The 20,661-nt window shown below is 44.7% G+C and overlaps 1 protein-coding gene across 2 annotated transcripts in view; it reads right to left on the bottom strand.

Annotated features, from left to right (window-relative positions):
• LOC141130560 (inactive carboxypeptidase-like protein X2) overlaps window positions 1-20,661 on the bottom strand; it is a 120,617-nt gene that overhangs the window by 9,579 nt on the left and 90,377 nt on the right. For both annotated transcript variants that reach the window (XM_073618144.1, XM_073618145.1), the window contains 5 exons: window positions 13,776-13,926; window positions 11,012-11,100; window positions 8,613-8,736; window positions 5,215-5,411; window positions 1,693-1,863 (listed from right to left, as the gene is read on the bottom strand). In XM_073618144.1, the coding sequence (XP_073474245.1) occupies window positions 1,693-1,863; window positions 5,215-5,411; window positions 8,613-8,736; window positions 11,012-11,100; window positions 13,776-13,926 (732 nt within the window). The remainder of the gene's footprint in view (window positions 1-1,692; window positions 1,864-5,214; window positions 5,412-8,612; window positions 8,737-11,011; window positions 11,101-13,775; window positions 13,927-20,661) is intronic.

Below are 20,661 nucleotides of genomic sequence, written 5' to 3'. Positions count from 1 at the left end.
CTCTGCCTGATCCCACCATGCCTCTGATCCCACCACCTCTCTGCCTGATCCCATCATGCCTCTGATCCCACCACCTCTCTGCCTGATCCCACCATGCCTCTGATCCCATCACCACTTTGCCTGATCCCACCATGCCTCTGATCCCACCACCACTCTGCCTGATCCCACCAACCCACCATGCCTCTGATCCCACCACCACTCTGCCTGATCCCCCCATCCCACCATGCCTCTGATCCCACCACCTCTCTGCCTGATCCCATCTATCCCTCTGCCACTGATCCCATCCACCCCTCTGCCTGATCCCATCTATCCCTCTGCCTGATCCCATCTATCCCTCTGCCACTGATCCCAGCCATCCCTCTGCCACTGATCCCAGCCATCTCTCTGCCACTGATCCCAGCCATCTCTCTGCCACTGATCCCAGCCATCTCTCTGCCACTGATCCCAGCCATCCCTCTGCCCCTGATCCCAGCCATCTCTCTGCCCCTGATCCCAGCTATCCCTATGCCACTGATCCCAGCCATCCCTCTGCCACTGATCCCAGCCATCTCTCTGCCCCTGATCCCAGCCATCCCTCTGCCCTTGATCCCAGCCATCCCTCTGCCCCTGATCCCAGCCATCCCTCTGCCCCTGACCCCAGCCATCCCTCTGCCACTGATCCCAGCCATCCCTCTGCCCCTGATCCCAGCCATCTCTCTGCCCCTGATCCCAGCTATCCCTCTGCCACTGATTCCAGCCATCCCTCTGCCACTGATCCCAGCCATCTCTCTGCCCCTGATACCAGCCATCCCTCTGCCCTTGATCCCAGCCGTCCCTCTGACCCTGATCCCAGCCATCCCACTGCCCCTGATCCCAGCCATCCCTCTGCCCCTGATCCCAGCCATCTCTCTGCCCCTGATCCCAGCTATCCTTCTGCCACTGGAGAAAAATTGTTTTTCTGACTGCTTGAATTTTTGGATAAAAAGTTTTTAACCATGCACACTTGCGCAGTAATCGTGATGCATTGCGGAACCGAATCAAATCGAATGGTGGACAGGATAATCATAATCGATTTGTGAGACCAGTGAAGATGTGCACACCTATAAACAACCATGATGTGTAAATAAAAAATAAAGTACAGTGTTACTATGATAACAGTGTGTTAATAAAAACAAAAAAACAAAAAAATGTAATAAATAAAAAAAAAAGAAAAAAAAAAGAAAATTAAAAAAAAATATATATTATTTCTTTGTACATACTGTCACCAGTTATTGTCCCTGATAACCGCCACACCAGTTATATGATGACACTGTACTGCGCTGGTGACAGTATGTAAAAAAAAGAAAACGTGAAACTTTTTTTTTTATTTAATTTCTTAATTTTCCAAAAAATTGTGACAAAAAAAAAAACAACTTCAAAAAACTCGCCATACCTCTTACTAAATACTTTGGGCTGTCTACTTTTCAAAAAGGGGTCATTTGGGGGGTCTTTGTACTGTCCTGGTGTTTTTGGGCCTTAAGAAAACTTCTGATCAAATGTTAATAACTGGCAGGTGGTAAATATAAACTATTAATATGTAATAATTAATATTTTTATGAACTGCAATTATTTTTTTTTAAATATAAGTTGGTTCCTGAACATATTTAAGGGAGGTAAATAAAAACTGTAAAATCCCCCCCCCCCCCATTCTGCAGATGTTACTTTGTTACTGACCGTGGCATTTTCCAGGGTGTAATACTCCGGGATGGGGATGTAGTGATTGGGAAACTCCAGTTCATTGTCCTCGGCATCCCACATCGGATTGTTCAGATCCGCAAAGTTGTGATTCAGATCCAGTCCTTGGTAATTCCAGCGACCGATGCCCCAACCGGAGAGCTCCGAGCCCTACAGAGGAGGAGGCACAGGCAGTAAATACACAGGAAAAGGCTGCCATTCATAGTGCTGCCCCCCCACATCAGTGGTGACACACAGGAACTGCAGCACACCACAATTCACGTGGGCTATGTAAAGGTGTTCTGGGTTTAAAAAAATGTGTTAAACAGGTCTTTTTTTTTTTACGCGTTAGGGTGTACTGCCCGCCAGGGGCCAGTGAATGGGTTGCCCTAACCAGTGTTTTAATTTCGTCGACTAAAATATTTTTCGTCGACTAAATTAACACTATTTTAGTCGACTAAAATATGACTAATACAATTCAGATGACTAAAGTGCGACTTAAAACTAAAACGGCATCTTAGTCATAAGACTAAAAAAATACGACTAAAATGGCATTTTAGTCAAAAGACTATGACTAAAACTAAATTGAAAATTGACATCAAAATTAAACACTACTCTGCTGGCCATTTCTAAATCGGTAACACAATTCCACCTACAGCCTATAATAATAGCACATTAAAGTTTAAACATGTATTGCACTATTCCACTGCGGCATAAGGATAAGTAAGGGGCATCTACTGTACTAAGCTGCTGAAAGAGAAAAACAGAATTAAGAAAAAGGCTTTTCTTATTTTTTTTCTTAAAATTTATTGTTGGTAATATATTCAGGTTATATGTGCAATGGCATTACAGCCAACAGAGTTTACAGTTTTTTGAGGTTTTTTAGTATTTTAAAGTTGCACTTCTGTTTGTGAAAAAGCAATATTTTTGTTTGTTCATGAAACTTGGTTTTATTTTTATTTTTTCTTGTCAAAAGAAGTTTATTGAGTATACAATGTTATAAAGATACATAAAGTAAGTTTACAAGGATCTATAAAGTAAGCTCATTGTTTTACAGTAGGGTTTATATAGGTAAATATCATGAAATTTCAAATATTAAACATTGGGTTCACGTAAACCTAAATTAAAGATATATATCATTTCCTTAGTTACTTTTGTAGGTATTTAAATGATTTATACCTACTATACATATTGTTTACAAGTAGAGTGTATATAGGTCAAATAAATTCTGATAATGAGCTTTAATCGTAAGGTGGAGAAAAGGAAAGAGAAAGAAGAAAAAGGGTTGAAAGGTAGAGGTATGGTCCACAAGGTTGTCCCGCTCATCAGTTTATTATTCTTTTTAGTTCTCTTTGAAGCCTTAGAATGGGTGTCTCTGTAAGTCATTTAATCTGTTACCATGGCAACAGGACAGAGTCATTGAAGTTTGACAGGAACTGTTGTTTTATCCAAGGATGCCAAAGTTTTTCAAATTTTGGAATTTGATTTTGATCGATGGCTACCATCTTAGCATGGGACATTGTATTATTCATTCTGTGAATTGTTTCTGCTAGTACCAATGTAGGAGATTTCCATGCCTTGGCCACTGTTTGTTTTGCAGCCGTTATTAGTTGGATCATAAGTTTGAATTGAGAGAGTGTTAACCATTCCGGTTTTAGATTAAGTAAAGTTAAATATGGATCTGGTTGTATTATTTTTTTAAATATTTTAGATGCAATCACGAAGACTTCCTTCCAGAAGGTTTGGTTTACTGGGCACGTCCACCATATGTGTAAATATGTGCCTATTTCTGGGCATCCTTGAAAACAAAGAGCTGAGGTATTAGGTGAATATTTTGCCACTCTAGCGGGTACAAGGTACCAGCGAGTTAGGACTTTATAATTTGTCTCCAGTGCTAAGATGTTGGGTGAAGATGACTTAGATGTGAGCCATAAGTTAGACCAGTCCGTGTCTTCTAAAGTTCGTCCCAGGTCCTCCTCCCACCTCTGAACGTAAGAGGGTCTATTAAGATTTGCTACTCCATATAATTGATTATAAAGTGATGAAATTGTACCTTTAGCAAATGGATCTTTTGTACAGATTGATTCAAAAATGGATAATTGGGATAATGGTGTATCCCCCTTTAGGAATGGTGTATAGAAATTTTTGATTTGGAGATATCTAAATATCTCAGAGTTTGGTAGATCATATTTTTCTCTAAGCGATGGGAATGAAAGGAATGATTTAGATGCTATGAAGTCATTTAGTGTCTGAATGCCTGATGTTGTCCAAGCTTTAAAAGAATTTGGGTAGATCCAAGCCGGATAAAAGGCTGGATTTCTGATAAAAGAAAGGAGAGGATTGTGTGGAGATTGTAACTGATATTTGGTTTTTAGTTTATCCCAGAGAGATAAGAAGTGTTTAGTTATGGGATTATGAATTTTAAAGAGGTCTTTAGGATCAAGCCATAATAAATTTGATATTAATAGAGGGTCATTTTCTGAAGCTTCTATAAATACCCATAATGGGATTTCCTGTTTTGCATGGTATTTGGACAGACTGGCCAAATGTGCTGCTCTGTAGTAGTTAGTAAAATTAGGGTATCCCAGGCCTCCTTTATTTTTGGGAAGATGTAGTGTGTGTATCGGTATACGTGGTTTAGAAGAGCCCCATATAAACGAAGTTGCTCTTTTTTGTACTATTCTAAAAAATAGGAAGGAATTGGAATAGGGAGGACTCTGAATAGATAAAGCAATTTGGGTAGAATAGTCATTTTGATTGCATTAATCTTCCCTATCCAGGATAAAGGAAGTTGCGACCATTGTTTTATTAGATTTGTGATCTGTCTTAATACAGGAGGATAATTGGTTGAGAATAAGTCAGAATGAGATGCTGTTAAATGAATTCCAAGATATGGGATTGATTTTTCTGCCCATGTGAATGGGAGTGCAGCCCTAGCCGGTTATTTGTATTTTTTTGATACAAACTTTTTTTCTTATCGAAAAAAAGTTTTTCTTACAAATATTTGCAGCAACAATAATGGAACATACGACAGCCCTCAAAAATTCCACTCGCCTGCTCGCATTTTGCGAGTGGAATTTAGTGGAGGTAAGTGAGGAGCAGGGGCGGACCAGGCTGACATTTTCCTGGCTGATCACTTCTGGCAGAAGTGGTGCAGTCATCAGGGTGGCCTGGAGGAGGGGTTCCCAGCCCCCCCCCCCCAGCCGCTCTGATGTCCTGTAAAAAAAGCCTGCACCGCAGAAGCGATCAGCCAGGAAACTCAGCCGGAGGACACAGCGAGGATCTCAGTCTGAGACGCAGGTCGCGCTGTCAAACAAAGTCCTGCCTCCTTCACTGGCATTGGATCAGTGTGTTGTCTATTAGATTCGCCGGTGGGACTTTGTTTGACAGCGCGCCTATTCATATACAAGCCGCGTCTCAGCAGGTGATCCCCACTCTGTGTCTTCTGGCCGCCCGATCCTCACGATTCCTCCCTGGGCACGGATGACTTGGGAATGTCTTGGGATGAGGGAAGGGTATTACCAGCTTGTAGGCCATCTCATATCCATCGGGGTTCATGGAGGGCAGGAGGTGGATGCGGGTCTCAGTGACCAGCCTCACTACTCTGGGGTTCTTGTTCTTGTACTCCTGGCACAGATATTCCATCAGGTTCAGCATCAACTCCCGACCCACAACCTCGTTCCCGTGCATGCCGGCCACATAGCGGAACTCTGGCTCCCCTGTAGTAGGACAGAAGTTACAGAACAGGACAATGATTGGTACATGCCAGCCACGTACTTCCATTTCCCTACAAATATTCTTTTTTCGTATTTGTTTGAAGAGTCAGCGCTTCCATAAGTGATGTCTGAGTGAAGTGGAGTCTGGTGGAACCTCAACTGCTTGAAGGCCTCACTGCTCCTTTTGAACCAGGTATATGGTGCTTATGAATATTTAGGTGTCATAAGTGATGTTTGAGTGAAGTGGAGTCTGGTGGAACCTCAACTGCTTGAAGGCCTCACTGCTCCTTTTGAACCGGGTATATGGTGCTTATGAATATTTAGGTGTCATAAGTGATGTTTGAGTGAAGTGGAGTCTGATGGAACCTCATCTGCTTGAAGGCCCCTTTTAAACCGGGTATATGGTGCTTATGAATATTTAGGTGTCATAAGTGATGTTTGAGTGAAGTGGAGTCTGGTGGAACCTCAACTGCTTGAAGGCCTCACTGCTCCTTTTGAACCGGGTATATGGTGCTTATGATTATTTAGGTGTCATAAGTGATGTTTGAGTGAAGTGGAGTCTGGTGGAACCTCAACTGATTGAAGGCCTCACTGCTCTTTTTGAACCAGGTATATGGTGTTTATGAATATTTAGGTGGCTAATTCAGCCAGCAAGCAGCTGAATTAGGTTCCTAACAGAGCCCAATAGCTCAAGCTGCAGTTTACACACATCTTAATACATCAGAGCCATGTCTTCACCCTCTTCTTGTGTAAGGCTCAAACTTGGGTAAGGTTTCAATCAAAGACATCCCGCCTAAAAGGAAATGACTCATGGCCCTTTCATACCATCTCATTGTATAATGCAGCAAATCACATGTAACTCTTATTTTGAACGACACTCCAATGCACCTTCTGCTGGACACATGTTGTGATTTGGTGTGCTGCCAAAAAAGTGGTAATGGAAATTTTTGGCAGCATACCATACATTAGTGCACTTTTGCACTGGGTGAAATATACATCTGTCAGCAAGGAGCATTGGGGTACCATTCAAATGAATTGTACATCATTAGGCAAACACGTTACATGTTCATTACCACAACAAGATGCTACGCACAAGCACTAATGTTATGCTGTCTTTTTAGAAAACTCATAGTGCTCTGATTAAGCATCTACATTGATGTGAAACGCGTAAGCCTGTCTGTACCTTTCATCACCATGATGTAAGAGATTTTGGATCCTCTACACTGTTTTACCACGAATGTTATTCGGAGTGAGGCCGTTCAGCTGTTTTCTTCAATTTTCTGCTCTGGTGAAATGGCCTAAAGTGGTTGTAAAGCTCAGACATGAAATATGAATAAAGCACATCCCTATATAGTGTGTACTTGTCTCAAACCAGAGCACTAAGTGTAATTTCGGTCTGCTGCCCCATTCCTCACCTATCTGCATGAGTCACGTCTGACAAGTTTTCTTGACACCAAGAGAGCATAGATGTGGACACACAGCCTGTGATTGATAGCCTCAGCTCTGCTCCTGTGTGCTGTGTGAAGGGGGCGTGTGTCTCCTCCCACCAATCAGCTCTCAGAACTCTCCTCATTGAGCTCTGCAGTGTGTAATTTCAGCTCCCGGGCCCCCACTTTCTAAAGCTCAGACAAGCTGTATTAAAGCGGAGTTCCACCCAAAAATGGAACTTCCACTTTAAGGGAAGGTGACCCCCTGACATGCCATCTTTGACATGTCATTTTTTTGGGGGGAGAGCGGATACCCTCTTTTTAGAGGGTCCCAGCTCCCACTTCCTCCCGGCGCACCGCGGCACCGGAAGCAAGTTCACCTCTCCCCCCTCCCTCTCGGCAATCATCTGGGACACGTCACAGGTACCAGATGATTGCCCGGCCAGTCACGGCACGCCGCGTGGCTCGCGCATTCGCAGTGCGTACCTGGCTGTGAAGCCACAGCCGGGCGCCCACAGTGAAAATGCCGGCGCCGCAGAGAGGAAGGGGAGACGATCGGGGCTTCGTTCCCCCGCATCGCTGGACCCTGGGACAGGTAAGTGTCTTTTAAGTGACTTTTAATTTTTTTTTTTTTTACGCAGAACTCCGCTTTAATCCTGGACTTTGAACAGATGTAAAGAAGAGAAGACTGCAGATAAACAGGCACAACGTATGTAGGAGGATTTGTTTCATCTCTGTGTATCACCTGAGGCCAGTCACTTTGCTGGGTGTATGGAAGGGTTTGCAACCACTTTAAATTAAAGTTTAAGTAAATCTGACTCAAAGCCATTATGGCTTTCCTTTAATAAGCTTTCAATATTTACAAATTAGAGGGAATGAAGGTAGAAAGGGGAGGGAGAAAACAGATGTGAGGGTCTTAATATAAGCATAATATTTTTACACATATAACAAAGTAGAAACCCAGAAGTCGCATATCGCAGCAAAATCCTGTAAGGAGTTGTATAACAGCCTCAGCCCTGGGCTCCAACCAGGCCACGGCCCCAACGCATTTCGCTCCACCCTGGAGCAGAGTGTAATGCATTGGAGGCGTGGCCTGGTTGGAGCCTGGGCTGAGGCTGTTATACACCTCCTTACAGGGTTTTGCGGTGATGTGCAATTTCTAGGACTCGTTTCCTTCCACTAGATCAGGGTTTCTCAACCAGAGTTCCATGGAAATCCAGGGTTCCTCCAGAAGTTGCTAGGGGTTCCTTGAGCAATGAGCAATTTCTGCCTCTAAGTTCCCACTGTCACCATTGATCTTTTTAGCTATCTGTAAGGGGGTAATTATTCCCAGTGACCACAAGTGTAAGGAGCATTCTTCCCACTGACCATCCCACTAATGTATCATTAGATATCGTAATTATTAGCAGAGGGTTCCCTGAGACCAAAAAGTTATTTCAAGGGTTCCTCTGTGTTGAAAAGGTTGAAAATAACTGCACTAGATGTTTGGAGCTGGGACGTGCTCTGTCCTTGTTGGCACTCCCAGCAGGTCGCTATGCAAGAAGACCCAGTGGAGCCTCCAGTGGCACCTGTCAGTTTCAGTTGTGGGTCACAAGGTAGAAACACAGCCGCAGGGGGCCCCAAACAAGGCTCCTGCTGGTCATGGATACTTGCAGTTCCAAGAGGCTGGTAACGCTCAATATCTGGGTTTTACCTACAAGACTAGGAGATCATAAAAATGCATCTGCATGGTATTAGTGCCATGCAGAAGGGCTGGAGTAGTGCATGATGTCCTCACCCAGCTCATGCTCTCCCGGATTGTCGGAGATTTCCATAACGTACATCTTCAGTCCCAGGTAGCTCTTGCCAATGCTGTACACCCGGGTGATGTTTGGGCAGGCCTCGTTCACCCTCTTCATCAACTGGAAAGATGGTGAGACATCATTAAAACCCATAATCACCTGGTTCCCAACTGTCCCCCACTGCAACAAGTCCACAAGATTTCTCCCTGGCATTTGTGTGCCTGGAAATGTCCCTAATATTCAGAATGTTTCTGATACCAAACTACTCTACTAATACTCACTAATACACTACTAATACTCTACCAATACTCTACCAATACTCTACTAAAACTCACTAATACTCTACTAATACTCTACTAATACTCTACTAATACTCTACTAATACATTATTATTATTATATTATACAGGATTTATAGAGCACAAAACAGTTTACGCAGCGCTTTACAACTTGAGGGTAGACAGTACAAATACAATACACTTTAATACAGTAGGAATCAGAGAGCCCTACTCCTTAGAGCTTACAATCTACTCTACTAATACTCTACCAATACTCAAATACTCTACTTATACTCTACTAATACTCACTAATACTCTACTAATACTCTACTAATACTAACTAATACTCACTAATACTCACAAATACTCACAAATACTCCACTAATACGCTACTAATACTCACTATTACTCTACTAATGCTCACTAATACTCTACTACTACTCACTAATACTCACTAATACACTACTAATACTCACTAATACTCACTAATACTCTACTAATACTAACTAATACTCACTAATACTTTACTAATACTCAATAATACTCCACTAATACTCCACTAATACTCTACTAATACTCTACTAATACTAACTAATACTCGCTAATACTCTCTGTCTATGTCTTTTGAAAGAAAGACTTCTGGTTTTGCTGAGAAGCGAGTACACTTCAGATCAGCTTTGGATTGTGTCAGACTTTATTGCAGGTTGCTACCTGCTCCTGCCCCGAAGACCGTGAAATAGTCTATATTAGCACACATGGTAAGATCTTTCTATCATGTGGGAGGATCCACTTTTACTATAATCATACAATTGGTCCCAGTGATGTAGGAGGACACGATGCACCCTCAGTACCCCTCTAGCCAAGCTGATTCCTCTGTGGGCATCATGCCAAACATGGAACGCTCAGTGCAGTAAACATCAGGAAATTGCTGAGGATACCTACATCTCTTAAGGCTTGATGCAAATTTCTGGAAGAGGAAGTAAGGACAAAAAAAGTTTTGTCTTTACATACACTTTAAGGTAAACGCTACAATAAGGACTTGTTCCCACCGTAGGATGTGTTCTTCTGGAAGAATGGTCAAACATTCCCATAGACACACTCCTAAACCTTGTGGACAGCCTTCCCAGAAGAGTTGAAGCTGTTATAGCTGCAAAGGGTGGGCCAACTCAATATTGAACCCTACGGACTAATGCCCCGTACACACGGTCGGATTTTCCAATGGAAAATGTCCAAACGAAGCATGTTGTCGGAAATTCCGACCGTGTGTGGGCTCTATCGGACATTTTCCATCGGATTTTCCGACACACAAAGTTGGAGAGCAGGAGATAAAATTTTCCGACAACAAAATCCGTTGTCGGAAATTCCGATCGTGTGTACACAAATCCGAAGGACAAAGTGCCACACATGCTCAGAATAAATAAAGAGATGAAAGCTATTGGCCACTGCCCCGTTTATAGTCCCGACGTACGTGTTTTATGTCACCGCGCTTAGAACGATCGGATTTTCCGACAACTTTGTGTGACCGTGTGTATGCAAGACAAGTTTGAGCCAACATCCGTCGGAAAAAATCCTAGGATTTTGTTGTCGGAATGTCCGAACAAAGTCCGACCGTGTGTACAGGGCATTAGACTGAGATGCCAGTAAAGTTCATGTGCTTGCAAAGGCCAGCGTCCCAATACTTTTGGTAATATAGTGTATATACCAATCAGCCTTAACATTATAACCAGCATAACCCACTGAGGCATGGATGTGTGTGTGTATCTATCTATCTATCTATCTATCTATCTATCTATCTATCTATCTATCTATCTATCTATCTATCTATATATCAATCGATATATATATATATATATATATATATGTATCGATAGATAGATAGATAGATAGATAGATAGATAGATAGATAGATAGATAGATAGATAGATAGATAGATAGATAGATAGATAGATAGATAGATAGATTGATAGATAGATAGATAGATAGATAGATAGATAGATAGATAGATAGATAGATAGATAGATAGATAGATAGATAGTGATATAGATATAATATCATTTTGTCAGTTTTGTGTGTACTATAGATCCCAGTCTGTCTGCACAGTGTGAGTCTTGTAATTACCTTCCTCATCTCCTTGTAGTTGTGGTGTTTGAACTCCAGTTTGTCTGTTGGTTGTGGCTCGTGCTCCCACATGAACACGGTGTTTGGGTCTGCGGAGAGAGAGAAACCACAATTTTTCATACTGCTCGCAGTGTTTACCTCCCTGCGGACTGCGGTCGGCCATGTTTGTTCTGTGGTTACACTGCCTGGAGGGTGCGCAGCGCCTTCCTACCGGTGTCTGGAATTTGGCACGTGTGTGTGTGTGTGCGTAACCCTTAACCCCTTATTCTAAGCTTAGTCCTGAATACAGAACCTATATGTAACCCTAAACTAAACTGATAAAGTAGAATTTTGTCCTCTATTAAATAAAAAAAATATATATATGGTGCATCACTCATTTAAAAATACATCTGCACTTTTACTTTTCTCTTAGTCCCCCTGCAAAGTCCCACAAATACCTGTTTATCCTGCCAGTGATCCTAATTCAGCTTCCTGTAATGGGGTGGTAACAATGCTGCACTGCTGCTGGATTCAGAGCAGAGTTGTCACTCTCATGCTTGCACTGCAGTGGGAGGAGAAGATGTCTGGCCACACCTAGTCCCACCCACTGCTTTCTGGATTGACAACTTGGATGTTCGGAGAAGGAAGAGATATAGGGGAGGGGTTTTATGGGTTTCCCAGTCAGGTGATTGGCTGTCACAGTGGTCATATGATTGGGAGTCTAATCTACCAGTTCCCAATCGCCACTCTGTGACAGCTCAGATGATTACACTGGGGGAATGCAGCTTTCCCTGTGTAATCATCGGAGCTTTGTCATAATGCCTTGTTTATCACACAGAGCTCCAGATATAGAGCGGCAGCGGCGGCTATCACACTGACAGTGGATTGCCTGATTACACAGGGAGAGACACAATCTCCCAGTGTAATATGCAGAACTGAGCTATCAGTTTGACAGCTTAGACCTACACAGTACCGGAAATGGCCTTCTGCAGAGGTAGGAGCGGCGCTTGCCCCATGTGTGCCCCTTGAAGCATGGCACTCAAAGTGGGTGCCTTTTCTGACTCAGCATGGCCATGTCTGACACCAGTCTTTACCCTCAATCCACCTCTTGAACCCAATTGTTATCCTATTAAAGAGTAAAGGAAGGAGGGAGGGGAAGGAAGAAGTAGGGAGGGGAGGAGCAGGAAAGAAGAAGGATAGAGAGGGAAGGAAGGTGAAGGAGGATAAAAGAAGGGGAGGATAGAGGAAGAAGGAAGAGGGAGGTAGGGGAAAAAGGAAGGATGAAGGAAAAAGAGGGAGTGGAGGGAGGGAGAAGTAAGAAAGAGAAAGGAAGAAGGAGGAAGGGGAAGAAGAAGGGAGAGGAGGAAGGTAGAAGGCAGAAGGAGGGAGGGGGGATGGAAGAAGGAAGGAGGACAGGAAGGAAGAAGGAGGAAGGAAGAAGGAGGAAAGAAAAAGGAGAAAGTGGGGGGGGGGGCGGAAGAAGGAGAGAGTAGGGGAGAGGAAGGAAGAAGAAGAGGGGGGGAAGGAAGAAGGAGGGAGGTGGGGTGAGGAAGGAGGGAGGGGAGGAAGGAAGGAGAAGGGAGGGGAGGAAGGAAAGAAGAGGGAGGAAGAGAAGGAAAGAGGAGGGAGGAGAGCAAGGAAGAGGGAGGGGAGGATGGGACGGAAGGAAGAGGAAGGAAGGAGGAGGAGGAAGGAAGAGAGAGAGAAGGGAAGAAGGAGTAAGGAAAGAAGAAAAAGGGAGTGGGGGAAGGGAGGAAGAAGGAGGGAGGGAAATAAGGAATTAGGAAGGAAAAAAAGGGGGTGGGAGGGAGAAGTAAGAAAGAGGAAGGAAGAAGGAGGAAGGGGAAGAAGAAGGGAGGGGAAGAAGGTAGAAGGAATGAGCGGAGAAAGGAAGAAGGTGGAAGGAGTGGGGGGACAGAAGAAAGAAAGAGGACAGGAAGGAAGAAGGAGGAAGGAGAAAGTAGGGGAGAGGAAAGAAGGAGGAGAGAGAGGAGGGGAGAGGAAGGAGAGAGGAAGAAAGAAGGAGAGAGGAGGGGGGGGGGAGAAGGAGAGAGGCAGGGGGGAGGAAGAAGGAGGGAGGGGAGGAAGGAAAGAAGAGGGAGGGGAGGAAGGAAAGAGGAGGGAGGGGTGGAAGGAAAGAGGAGGGAGGAGAGAAAGGAAGTGGGAGGGGAGGATGGGAAGGAAGGAAGGAAGGAGGAGGAGGAAGAAGGGGGGAGGAAGGAAGAAGGAGAGAGGAGGGGAGAGGAAGAAAGAAGGAGAGAGGAGGTGGCAGGAAGGAAGAAGAAGGAGAGAGGCAGGGGGAAGGAAGAAGGAGGGAGGGGAGAAAGGAATAAGGAGGGAAAGGAGGATAGAAAGAGAGGGGAGGGGAGAAAGGTAGAAGGAGGGAAGAGGGGGCAGGAAGGAAGAAGAAGGAGAGAGGAGGGGGCAGGAAGTAAGAAGGAAGAAGAAGGAGAGAGGCGGGGGGAATGAAGAAGAAGGGAGGGGAGAAAGGAATAAGGAGGGAAAGGAGGATAGAAAGAGAGGGGAGGGGAGAAAGGTAGAAGGAGGGAAGAGGGGGCAGGAAGGAAGAAGAAGGAGAGAGGAGGGGGCAGGAAGTAAGAAGGAAGAAGAAGGAGAGAGGCGGGGGGAGGGAGAAGGAGGGAGGGGAAGGAAGGAGGCAGGGAAGGAAGGAAGGAATAGGAGGGAGGGGAGACGAAAGAAAGAAGGTGGGAGGAGAGGTAGGAAGAAGGAGGGAGGGGAGAAAGGGAGAGGAAGGAAGGAGTAGGAGGAGCTCTAGATAGCACACCTGGAAGAGGGCATCCCAGAATCTCCGCTCTCAGGCAGACGGTGCCATTTTCAAACCAGCTCTGCGGATTGATCCTTATGTAGCGCCCAACCATTGGGGTCGGCAGTCGGTTCAGGACTGGCGTTTCTGGGTCTTTGTTTGCTTTAAATATCTAAAAAATAAAAAAAATAAAGATTTTCCGATTTTAGAGTTCTGCCACAATACACACATTTAAGCATCAAATATTTTTTATTGGTTTAAAAAGTGAATTTGGACCAGGTTGCAAGATCACACATAGCCAATGGAAACATTTAGTTTAAGAGAGAAGTATGAGTAAAGCTTTTTTTGGTCATACTTCTCTTGTGGGTCACATGAGTGCACTTTACTTGTGCTCTCCTGTGATCCTAAATCAGCTGACAGTCGGCTAAAGCACTACTTTAGTACTGCTACTACTAATAATAATATTCATGTAAATACTATCAGTGCTTCCTCTTGGTGTCAGCAACTGCCATTATGGTTCTTACAAAGCCGCATTTTTAGTAAATCAGTTCTTTGCTAACACTCCTATCCCTATGGACGGATTTGCTGCCTCTCCAACAGAATTTGAGATGGGTGTGGGGACTGGCTGTTCAACAGACTTTGAGGCGGGTGAAGATACTGGTCTCTAACTGAGTTTTAAGTGGGTGTAGTCACTAGCTTTCCAATGGAGTATGAGGTGGGTGTAGTCACTGGCTTTCCAATGGAGTTTAATGTTGGATGTAGATACTGGTCTCTAAGAGGTTGAGGTGGATGTAGTAACTGGCTTTCCAACGGATTTTGAGTTGGATGTAAATACTGGTCTCTAACAGAGGTTGAGGTATAGGTGTAGTCACTGGCTTTCCAATGGAGTTTGAGGTGAGTGTAGATACTGATACAACAACAATCTTATGCCCACAGGACTTAAACATGAATAAACCTCAAACATGAATAAAAAAAAAATGTATTGACATACATTTAAAAACAACAAATAGTACATTAATATTAAAAAATACACATGAGATAATGAACACGGTTCAAATACAGAAACCTTGAACATGGAACCTAAAAGGTTCGTATTGAATATCCACCATCAATCTGAAAAAGAGTTTGAGGGTAGATGTAGTCACTAGCTTTCCAATGAAGTTTGAAATGGGTAGAGTCACTGGCTTTCTAACAAAGTTTGAGGTAGGTGTATTCATTGGATCTCCAACAGAATTTGGGTTGAGTGTGGTCACTAGCTCTTTACTAGAGTTGGAGGTCAGTGTATTCACTGGCTCTTCAACGGTGTTTGAAGTGGGTGTGCTACCTAGCCTTCCAACAGTGTCTGAGATGGTTGTAATCAATCGTCTCCAGCAGAGTTTTAGGTGGGTGTAGTCACTGTCTTTCCAACAGAACTTAAGGAGCGTGTACTCGCTGGTCTCCTGAGAGAGTTTGAGGTGGGTGTAGTTACTGGTCTCCAACAGAGTTTGAAGAGGGTGTAGTTACTGGTCTCCAACAGATATTGAGGTGGGAGAAACACTGGATCTAAACATGGCCAGTAACAACACCCATGTGATAGTCAGCCGACCATCCTACCCTGGGTAACACTGTCTTTCCATTATCCACTTCACCTTCTGGACTAGTGACTGGTGTGGAGCTCTACAGCAATCTCAAAAGATGAATTGACCCCTATCATCCTAATATTTATTGACCACCTATTGACCACCAGACATATACTGACCACTTTTTGACCCCCAGTCATTTTTTGGGCTCTTGGATAGTCCATTTGGGCCTTGGGAGTCAATAGAAACCACTTTGGGGAACCCTGATTTAGGGAAATCAGAAAAATTGGTGTTCTATACCCTTTAACAGAACTATACTTTCTGAAAAATAGAAGAAAGACCTAAGAAGAATTGTGTATTTGGGCACAGTGTGCGGTTTGTAATAATAACTCTCTCTGTGTGCAGAGTACTGTAAATATGGACACTGGACCCAGTTGTGGGCACAATATTTGCTCTTTGGCAGGTCCTTAGACTGGGAAAATCTTGTAGAATCCAAAATCATCAACCTGATTTTCCCATGTGTCAGCACTCCAGTGGGGCTCAGCCTTTGTATGCAGTTGCTCCTAAACTTTCTCAGGTTCCCAGCATTTGTTCTGGTAATGTAAAATAAAATAAATAAATAAATAAAGAGAGAATCTCCTTTTTCTAACATACTTGGAGTAAAATTTTGAAACAACCAGACAGCTTATGGCCACGTGGGTTTAATAGTAATCAGAAAGCCCCCACTGAACCAGAGCAGGGCACCACAGAGCCTTCTAAGAACTGAAGGTATTTACATATCACATTTCATATCACAAAGGAGAATTGTCCTCATTGCCCAATTTTGGTCAACTGTAAATCCAGAAAGGCTAATTTTTAAAATGGATACAGACAGATATTATAGAGCCATCTATGTCAAAACTGCATACAGATCAGAGGCGTAACTAGAACCTTCAGGACCCCTATGCAAGAAGCCATGAAGGGCCCTCCCTGACCCCAGGCAGGGGCCTTTCCATTTGAGCCTGTTGGTGGAAGTGTGACCTTTGTGACCCTGGTAGTTCTGCCATTGGTGTCAGTAGTTGTTTTTATTTTTGTTTTATTTATTTATTTATTTATTTATTTATTTATTTTTTACCTTTTTTTTTTTTCTTACAATATTTTTTTCCATTTTTTTTATAAGCCCTGTTGGTTTGGTGAGATATCAGGTTTCTAAACAGAGCTCCGATGTTCCACCTTTGAGACAGAGAAAGGAGATTGAGCACACAGCCCTCAATCTCCATCTCTGCAGCCTCAGCTGCACAGAATGAATGGACAGGAATTGCTCTGTACAGAGGCTTCCCGTTCTTTCACAATCTGATGCATAGTAAGCACAGTTTACTATGCTTCAGTTATGAATGGACAGAGTTAGCGATCGGTACAGATCACTGACTCTCTCTATTCAGACAAGGAAGGGGCCGGTAAATGACATCCTCTCCACTCTCCAGCTGACAGCATTCCCCACAGCAGCTGGAGGGAGTGGGAAAGGGGGAACCCTACAGTGCAGCGGGAGAAGAGGGGGGGGGGGGGCGGGAGAGAGCACAGGGGCAGCAGAAAGAAGCTGGATAGGGGAGGCGGTGAGGATGACATTTAGAGGAACCAAAGTTCAAAGTTCCCCCCTACATCAGTAGTAGAGCCTCTGCTGACCTAATCCTCAATGAGTACACATCCGACTCTAGCTGAGAGCGAGAAAAAAACCTTGATGTGGGCCGAATGTGGCCATCGGGGCATAGTTTGGAGACCCCAATCTAGTCCTTTCCTCCCCAGCCTGATGGTCCCTGGCCCACCACTTTCATTTATTGGGTTTTACTTATATCAACCAGTAAGAGGCTCAGTATCATATGTGGGCATCACTTAGGGTGGTCTGCATGCAAATAAAAGCCTGCCTAGGAATGCCCACTCCTCCAGACTGACACCCACCCACAAAGGCATTTTAATATTTGCATTACTCCTTCCAGAACCTTAGAATATTTTGGTGTGTCTGCCACAGTGATCAATAGACAAGGAGTAACATGGAGGCCAGTTCCTCAATATGCTGCCCCTCTTATCCTGGTATACAGGGGAACTGCAGGCGCAAGGTCGCAATCGCAATCCTTGCGATCTGGGCACTTACGCTCCTGATACAGATGTTTCAGAGACCCCTGTTCTAGTCCTCTCCTCTCCAGCCTGATGGTCCCTGACCTACCACTTTCATTCATTGGGTTTTACTTATATCAATCAGTATGAGGCTCAGCATCACATGTGGGCATTACTTAGATTGACTCTACCCTCAAAGGCCTTTTGATATTTGCATAACTCCTCACAGAATCCTGGAGTTTTTTGGCGTGTCTGCCACAATGGCCAATAAACCACAATGCACCTGTTTCAAATCTGTAAAAAAAAAAAAAAAAAAAGCCCGCACAGCTAGAAATGCGGCTTTTTTTCTTCCTTAAGCAGCTCTTTGAAAACCCTTTAGAATCGCATTACCAGCATGAAGGGTGAATGAGCCTCAATGATAATATTGCTATAAGACTATCCTTTCTACATAAACATTTCACTGATTTCCATGGGCACTGCTGTCCTCCAACTGTGATGTGCGCACATTACCAGGAGCGCAGAATGAAGCCTTTCTCTCTTTCTTCAATATCCCTTCTACTTATTAATGTCTGCTGGCTGAAGCTCTAGTAAGCAGGCTAGGCTTGTTAACCACTTCAGCCCCGGGAAGAATTTACCCCCCTTCCTGACCAGAGCACTTTCTGCGATTCGGCACTGCGTCACTTTAACTGACAATTGCGCGGTGGTGCATCGTTGCACCCAAACAAAATTTACGTCCTTTTTTTCCCACAAATAGAGCTTTCTTTTGCTGGTATTTGATCACCTCTGCGGTTTTTATTTTTTGCGCTATAAACAAAAAAAGTGCAACAATTTTGAAAAAAAAATATTTTTTACTTTTTGCTATAATAATTGTCACGGAACGTCCCACACTCCGCTTGAGTGCTTCCGTCATATACCACTTCCTTCCCGTCTGTATACAGATAACAGATATTCCAACCTCTCTGAGCATCAAGACAAGGCGACACTTGCTTCACTGCTACCATGAACTCACTTTATTCAGAACCAGAATACAGTCTTATATACACAGGCGAAAATTACTCTAAATACAAACGTAACCTAATTAACATGAGCTAATTATCTCATCCTTTATACAGCCTAGGTGGCTGAGACATGACCTTTTGCCCAGACTTGTGGTCACCGAGCTTCACACAGGAATATAAACACAATAGCTGGAGCTAATTACAATTAACAATACAAACATAACCTAATTAACCTAATTAACATGAGCTCCAATAGGAGTCGTCCCGTCTCCTACATTGTATAGAGGACAATGTGATCAGCTCATTCAATTAACACACATTACCATAAACATCAACACAGGGTTAATTAGAACAAACAACAATGAGTTGAATACCTTTAGAACCTAGACTAAACTTATTTACATTAAACCCATTATAGCTGACATCAGACAGGTGAGTGGAGATGATGACATTAGCATCTCCTCACAGGATGTGTCCCAACAGTATAATTCAGTCTTATCATTCTAATATGGCATATAAAGGGTTCCAGAGTCTGTGTGTTTTGGGGGGACATGGAGCTGAATCCAAAGTAACACCAACCCCAGGGTCCCCAGGCATACAGCTCATAGAGAGCACCATTCCCCCAAATGCTAGGGCCCATAATCGGTGGGCAACAGGCTTGCATACAGTCCTCTCCAACAGCCTCTGTTCTGGCTAGGTCTGTGACATTTCTCCCCTTTCGGCAGGAGACTAACACAGGAGGAGACCCCAGACGGGTTGACTCCGAAGTTAGTAAACAGCTCCAGTCCTCTACTGCCTGTACCCACACAGTACCCCAAATAAATTGTTCCAAACAAAGCATTACTCACCCAGCCAACCTCTGCCTCTCTCAGAGGACATATCTGCCGCTGGGGAGAGGCCTGGACTGGCCTTTCTCCCTGGAATCCTTTCTGCCGCTGGAGAGAGGACAGGTGTCTGGGCTCACTCTGTCATGCTGTTGGGGATCTGGGCCCACTGCCCAGCATCCCTGGAGTATACAGGTGGAGACTGAAGTCCCATCCACCTTCACAGGAAATCCATCCTCTGTTAGTTGAGGGCAGAGTCCAGCAGTCCTCGGCCCTGTTGCCAGCCCTTCTGCTGGAAACCCCACACCATCTGTTCCGGCTAACTGTTGGAGAGGGAGGCCGACTGCCCCGTCTCCCTGGAACTCTGTAGTTGTTGCCGGTGCTGGGCAGAGGTTGGTAGCACTCTGCCCTGTTGCCAGCACTTCTGCTGGGGACTCCGCATCCTCTGCTCCGGCTAACTGTTGGGGCAGGAGGCTGGCTTCCTCCACTCCCAAACTGTGTAGCTGCCATTGGGGAGGTGAGCCGGCTGCTTCCTTTTCCATTCCCTCATCTGGCTGCTGGGACGACATGTTGATGGTACTGTCTCCCAGGTACACGGATCTTTGCTGGGGAGGAAAGCCCACTTCCTCCACCCTGGCCAACTGTTGGGGAGGGACAACACACACCTCCTCTCCCTTCTCCCCCTGTATCTGCTGCTGGGAAGTGATTGCCATCTTCTCAGCCTGAGCCTCCACAATTGCTGCAGGTGTGGGGCAGAGGTCTTGGACCCTCTGTCCGGTTGCCAGCACTTCTGCTGGGGGTTTGCCAGGTGGTTCCTCCTTTACAGAAACGTCTATTAAATCCCCAGTCTCTGGAACTGGTAAAAGTGTGGGACAGAGGTCTTGGACCCTCTGTTCAGTTACCAGATCTTCAGCTGGTATTTCCTGATAGTCCCAGGCAAAGGGAGCCCAGCCCTGGCACTGAGCAATGTCTAGCAGCCGTCTGTAGGCGATCTCTAGCTCCCATTCCTGAACGGCCAGAAACTCCAAATCTTCCTGTGCCCAGTGCACTTCCGAAATGTTCAGTAGCCCTTCTCTGAAATCCATGATTTCGTCCACCCGCCGCTCCAAATCACTCCCAAAGTTAGGGTCCCCTGTCAGCTTCACAAACAACAGTCCCAAGCCGCCGTAGCTTAAGCCTTCCGTTGGGCTGTCATCCGCTATCCAGGGACATGCTTGGGATACATGCCACCGGAGGGCTATGTAGCTCTCATCCAGCTTTATCTCTGCCCAGACCAGCCTGCTTAATTCAGCTGTCTGCTTCTTGTGCGGTTTTTCTCCCAAAAACCGCACCCGCAGTCCGTACTGCGACCAGTACCTTTCCTCGATGGAGGGGAGAACTTTTCCCTGGTGTCGCTGCTCACGGGCTAGCGCTTCCTTCCAGAGTTTGCAGCGAA

This window comes from Aquarana catesbeiana, linkage group LG01, assembly GCF_042186555.1.
Source record: "Aquarana catesbeiana isolate 2022-GZ linkage group LG01, ASM4218655v1, whole genome shotgun sequence".
Classification (NCBI taxonomy): Eukaryota; Metazoa; Chordata; class Amphibia; order Anura; family Ranidae; genus Aquarana; species Aquarana catesbeiana.
This window is presented reverse-complemented; position numbering and strand designations above follow the sequence as displayed.